This window comes from Colobus angolensis, unplaced genomic scaffold (genome assembly GCF_000951035.1).
Source record: "Colobus angolensis palliatus isolate OR3802 unplaced genomic scaffold, Cang.pa_1.0 Scaffold80, whole genome shotgun sequence".
NCBI lineage: Eukaryota > Metazoa > Chordata > Mammalia > Primates > Cercopithecidae > Colobus > Colobus angolensis.
This window is the reverse complement of record NW_012121821.1, coordinates 5,083,780-5,090,040: the sequence shown is the minus strand read 5'-3', so window position 1 is coordinate 5,090,040 and position 6,261 is coordinate 5,083,780. Positions and strand designations below refer to the sequence as shown.

Below are 6,261 nucleotides of genomic sequence, written 5' to 3'. Positions count from 1 at the left end.
AAAAAAAAAAAAAAAGTTTCCTATTTTATTTTCCTGGTGATCACACTTGTTACAAGCTCTGAAGAGTTGTTAATATAGACGTGGCTGCTGAAATAATTTTCACAAATGCCTAGAACTTTAGGTCCTCATTCTGAGTCTGAATGAGGTTTGCAATCAAGTTTTCTAAATCCTAGCAGACTTGCAAATTAAAAAAGACAGATGGAAGTGTGCGAGCTCAAGCACATGTGTGCTGCTAAGAATGGGCACGTGGTCAGGAATTACAGGATATCAGGATGAGATGATATATCACTAAACAGAAAGCCCTAGATGGAAGGTGGGAATAAAAACTCTAAAAAGATACAGAATCAAAGTGCTATGGCAGCACTGAGTCAATTAACATAGGAAGAAACAAGAGTCAGGAATATCAAAGGTTCTTAAGAATAAATAAACAGTTTAACAATAGACAGTTTAATGACAGCTGAAGAGGAAACCATTATCATTGGCAAACAGCAGCTAATAGTTGAGTGTTAAGTATGTGCCAGGCAATGAGAGAGATCTGTGCAGCAAACCCCCATGGTACACGTTTTCCTATGTAACAAACCTGCACATCCTGCACATGTACCCTGGAACTTAAAAGTTGAAGGGGAAAAAAAAAGTGACTGGCGCATGAACATCTCAGGTGTGGGGGTGGGGTGTGTGTGTGTGTGTGTGTTTTAGGGATGGGGTTGGCTGGGCATGCTGGCTCACACCTGTAATCCCAGCACTTTGGGAGACCAAGGTGGGCAGATCAAGAGATTGAGACCATCCTGGCCAACAATGGTGAAACACCATCTCTACTAAAAATACACAAAAATTAGCCGGGCATGGTGGCACATGCCTGTAATCCCAGCCACTCGGGAGGCTGAGGCAGGAGAACTGCTTGAACCCAGGGGGCAGAGGTTGCAGTGAGCCGAGATTGCACCACTGCACTCCAGCATGGCGACAGAGCAAGACTCTTTCTCAAAAATAAATAAATACATATAAATAAATAAATAAAATTAAGGATGGGGTCTAGCTATGTTACCCAAACTGATCTTTGACTCCTTGTCTCTAGCAATCCTGCCTCAGCCTCCCAAATTTCTAGGAATATAGGCATGAACCACTGTACCTGGCCATGTTAGGGATTTTTATTAGCAACACCACCCTGTATTTATCTTAATACAGAATTTATCATGTTTTGCAATTAACTGTCTTTCTCGTTCAGTATACCTGAATTAGCTTAAAGTAATTAAGAGTCAAGGAGAGAAGGCTGGTCTTGTTCACCACTGTATTGCCAGCACCAACCAGTATACAGAATGAACTTATTTAGAATATTCACTCAGTCAGGTGTGGTGGCTCATGCCTGTAATCCCAGCACTTTGGGAGGCCAAGGTGGGTGGATCACTTGAGGTCAGGAGTTCGAGACTAGCCTGACCAACACGGAGAAACCCCGTCTCTACTAAAAATACGAAAATTAGCCAGGCATAGTGGCACATGCCTGTGATCCCAGCTACTTGGGAGGCTGAGGCAGAAGAATTGCTTGAACCTGTGAGGCGGAGGTTGCAGTGAGCTGAGATTGTGCCACTGCACTCCAGCCTGGGTGACAGAGCAAAACTCCATCTCAAAAACAACAAAAAAAAGAATACTTTACTCATGATGATAGGTAAATAATTATTTTAATTAATAAGAGAGCATACTAACTCATGGATATCTTATAAAAATGAACCATTTATTTTTCAGAACCAACAAAAAGAATTCCATACTTGCTTTCTTGACAGAGTGCCCTTAATAAGGTTGAGTGATTAAAAGTTAAGAGGTAAGATAAGTGAACATACCTGGCTCAGAGCTACAATGCATTTAGTATATTAAAGCAGCTGACATGATGACTTTTTGCGAGCCTTCCCAGGCACTGGAGTTTTTCTGTTAATTTGCCGCACTAGGTCATAAAAGATCTGCAAATACATTAATTTGTTTTAATTTACAGGAGGAACACCTCCCCACCAAAATTAAAAAAGTAAATTGAAAAAACCAGAAATTTCTATGGATATAAATTAATCCCCAGAATTGTTCAGCTAAGGAATGAGAATAAAATCAGGTGTTATAACTGCCAAGCTCAAATTTTTTGGGGAGTGTTAATATTGTGCTCCTTAAAATACTTAATTGAAGGAGCTGTAGAGACCTTAACTTAGTTCAATTAGAACATTTACCATCACACAATGAAAAAATCCTTTTAAAAACTGTAAGTTTTTGCTCTACAACATGACTTGGAGCCTTTCAAGAACCATGCATGCCTTCTGGCATTTTAGTCTCTATTTTTTTCATAACATCCTTCATATTCCCTATCCCTGTATTTTCTGTCCAGTCTTCCTTTTTCATGGTACATATCAATGTACAAATATTTAATAGAGACTGAAATAGTATTGTTGTTTACATACTACATGGATACATTTAACATAAGAGGTTTTTTTTTTGTCCTGTAACATCATTATGTACCCTGAGTACATATTAAGTTGGGGTTAAGACATTTTCTGTTCATCTTCAATGTTGTACTTCAAATAAAGAGCCACTGTAAGTATATTTGACCATACCTCATTAACATTTATTTTTGATTTTGCAGAAGATTCTAAGAATGCACAGTTGTTCCATTGTCTTGCTAGGTTTTGACCTTGTTCCTTTCCTACAACTCTTTCATCTTCCAAGTCACACTTATTACCAACAAGAATCATTGGAACCTAAAAATACATTTGTGAGAGTAAAAATAAATAAGTAAATATGCTATATGAATTGAAATAAAAATAATGCTAAGAGTCAAATCTAAGAATTACTTTTCATATAATGCCACAGAAAAAAATTAATAATGTATAATAAAATTTACAGCCTTAATTTAATCTGTAACATAAACATAAATAGTAACTTTGATGTCAATTATCTCCACTGCCTTCTCTTTTCATGGAGATGTCAAACGGTAACTCCAAAGGGAAGAAAAGAGAGAAAGAAAGAAAACTCTCATATGTTAAGTAAAAAGAACACAACCTAGTCAATGTAGACATAAATAAGACACTTTTACATAAAATTTTGAGAAAACAAGCTATGATCCTGTTATGAGAAATGGGGGAAAAACCTTAGAATTTTATCATAATGGACTTATAACTAATTATAGTAAGCAAAACATAAACTTTTTAAAAGGAAGTACAAAAGGGTGTTACTGTGAAAATCCAATATATTTCAGCATTTTAAAATGTTTCTCTAAAGAGTGTGAATCAACTTCAAGTTTTCTGGTTTCCTGACGTGCATTTATTAAACTCAGCATTCTCAGTTGCACAACACAAAAAGGAGAAATTTGGAAGGCCCCCAAAGCAGAATTTTTAATTTCTCAAAGTCTTGTATTAAAAAACCCAATCAAGGCCGGGCACAGTGGCTCATGCTTGTAATCCCAGCACTCTGGGAGGCTGAGGCGGGTGGATCACCTGAGGTCAGGAGCTGGAGACCAGCCGGGCCAACAGGGCGAAACCCTGTCTCTACTAAAAATACAAAAATTAGCCGGGTGTGGTGGCACATGTCTGTAATCCCAGCTACTTGGGAGGCTGACACAGGAGAATTGCTTGAACTTGGGAGGCAGAGCTTGCAGTGAGCTGAGATCGTGCCATTGTACTCCAGCCTGGGCGACAGGGCAAGACTCCGTCTCAAACAAAACAAAACAAAACAAAAAAACCCACTCAAACTTAATGTACTAAACATCAAGACCACTTATTAAATGGATTTACAAATTAAAAAATGTTCCCTGAGGTTGCTGTAATTAGGGTCCCCCCAAATTCCGTTTCAGAAGTCCAGAAAATAACAGTATTTACCATGGGTGTCTCCCAGCTCTCACAATATTTGCTATAATTAAACTGCAGTACAACGAGTCTTATTTATTTATTTTGAGACAGGGTCTCACTCTGTCACCCTGGTTGGAGTGCAGTGATGTGATCTTGGCTCAGTGCCAACCTCCACCTCCCAGGCTTAAGCAACTGTCCCATCTCAGCCTCCCAAGTAGCTGGGACCACAGGCACGCGCCACCACGCCGGCTAATTTTTTTTTTTTTTAGATTTCTGGTAGAGGTGGGGTTTTGCTGTGTTGCCCAGGGAGGTCTTGAACTCCTGAGCTCAGGGGATCTACCCGCCTTTGCCTCCCAAAGTGCTGGGATTAGAGGTGTGAGCTACCATGCCCAACCTAGTTCTTACGGTATCCAGATCAGCATCACCAACACCACCCTGAAACTTGTTAAAAATGCAATGACCTACTAAATCAGAAGTTCTGAGATCTCAGCCCAGCAATCTGTTTTAACTGGTCCTACAGGTGATTCTGATGCAAAATCGATTTTGAGAACCACTGCTGTATTTAGTGTGATGAGGAATTCAACTCCATTATGGTAGACTCTGAAGGGGCACCTAAATTAATGTTAGAATCTAATGTATTTGTTGCCTTTCTTTAAAAACTATTATTATTGGCCAGGCACAGTGGCTCATGCCTGTAATCCCAGCACTTTGGGAGGCCGAGGTGGGTGGATCACCTGAGGTCAGGAGACCATCCTGACCAACATGGTGAAACCCCATCTCTACTAAAAACACAAAAATTAGCCAGGTATGGTGGCATGCGCCTTCATCCCAGCTACTCAGGAGGCTGAGGCAGGAGAACTGCTTGAACCCAGTAAGGTGGATGATGCAGTGAGCCCAGATTGCGCCACTGCACTCCAGCCTGGTGACAGAGTGAAACTCTGTCTCAAAAAATAAAAATAAAAAAAAAGAATTGATGGGTGCTGATGAGTTGATGGGTGCAGCACACCAACATGGCACAAGTATACATATGTAACAAACCTGCACGTTATGCACATGTACCCTAGAACTTAAAGTATAATAAAAAATAAAAAATAAAAAAAAAATAAAAAAATAAAAAAAATAAAAAAAAAAATAAATAAATAAAAAAAAAGGCTGGGGGCAGTGGATCATGCCTGGGTGGATCACAAGGTCAGGAGATCGAGACCATCCTGGCTAACATGGTGAAACCCCGCCTCTACTAAAAATACAAAAAATTAGCCGGGCATGGTGGCGGGTGCCTGTAGTCCCAACTACTCCCAGGAGGCTGTGGCAGCAGAATGGTGGGAACCCGGGAGGCGGAGCTATCACGCCACCGCACTCCAGCCTGGGCGACAGAGCGAGACTATGTCTCAAAGAAAAATTGAAAAAAAAAAAAAAGGAAGGGTATAACATTTAATTTTCACAGGATAATGGCAAAGAAGGAAATTTCTCACTTTCCACATGACATATATTTGAAAACATGTATGGGTATTTTTGCCTTTCAAGGAAAAAGTATACAAAAACCAACACCCCCCTCCCCACCAAAATACATGAGCTTTAAAATGAATTTAAATGTAGACTTATACAATTATAATCAGAGTTTTGAAATAAAATATATTTATTAGGAAGTCAGCTTACATCATCAGTGTCTTTAACTCGAAGAATCTGTTCTCTCAGGTCTTGTAAATCGTTAAATGTGGACTGTGCTGTGATGGAATAAACTAATGCAAATCCTTGTCCATTTTTCATGTACAAATCCCTCATTGCTGTAAATTGTTCCTACAACAGAAAGAAAGGAACGTTAAAAAACAAGAATGTTTTGACAGTTATTTTTATAATTTCGAAGTCTATAATTATAGCTCAATGAAGAATACTGTAGTATTATGTAACTTTGTTAAAATTACAATCTATGACAAGATACTATTTGAAAAATTGGCATTTTAGTTCCTGTTTTTTGAGATGGAGTCTTGCTCTGTCACCAGGCGCGATCTCAGCTCACTGCAACCTCTGCCTCCCGGGTTCAAGTGATTCCCCGGCCTCAGCCTCTCGAGTAGCTGGGACTACAGGTGGGTGCCACCACGCCCGGCTATTGTATTTTGGTAGAGACGGGGTTTCACCATATTGGCCAGGATGGTCTCCATCTCCTGACCTCATGATCTGCCCATCTCGGCCTCCCAAAGTGCTAGGATTACAGGCGTGAGCCATCACACCCGGCCAGAAATAGGTTTCTTATTTAAACATCATACACCAAAGTAGATTTACATATAAAAAATATACTCAAATGGAACAGAAATATCCCATCCCCAAAAGTTACTAAAGGCAGCTTTTAAAATACATCATAATGTGTAAGAGCACCCCAACTGTATCAGCCAAGTTAATCTATACAGCTATGACTCAAATGCTGTAGTTCTGTAGAGCTCCATCAGCA

At 39.6% G+C, this 6,261-nt stretch overlaps 1 protein-coding gene across 4 annotated transcripts in view; it reads right to left on the bottom strand.

Moving 5' to 3' along the window:
* The window catches only part of RAP1B (RAP1B, member of RAS oncogene family), a 22,015-nt gene that overhangs the window by 3,082 nt on the left and 12,672 nt on the right, over positions 1-6,261 (bottom strand). For 2 of the 4 annotated variants that reach the window (XM_011929279.1, XM_011929280.1), the window contains 3 exons: positions 5,472-5,612; positions 2,586-2,729; positions 1,833-1,949 (listed from right to left, as the gene is read on the bottom strand). In XM_011929279.1, the coding sequence (XP_011784669.1) occupies positions 1,863-1,949; positions 2,586-2,729; positions 5,472-5,612 (372 nt within the window). In that variant the 3' untranslated portion in view covers positions 1,833-1,862. Of the gene's footprint in view, positions 1-1,081; positions 1,088-1,832; positions 1,950-2,585; positions 2,730-5,471; positions 5,613-6,261 lie in introns of all 4 variants that reach the window. The other 2 variants (XM_011929278.1, XM_011929281.1) reach the window with 2 other exon arrangements.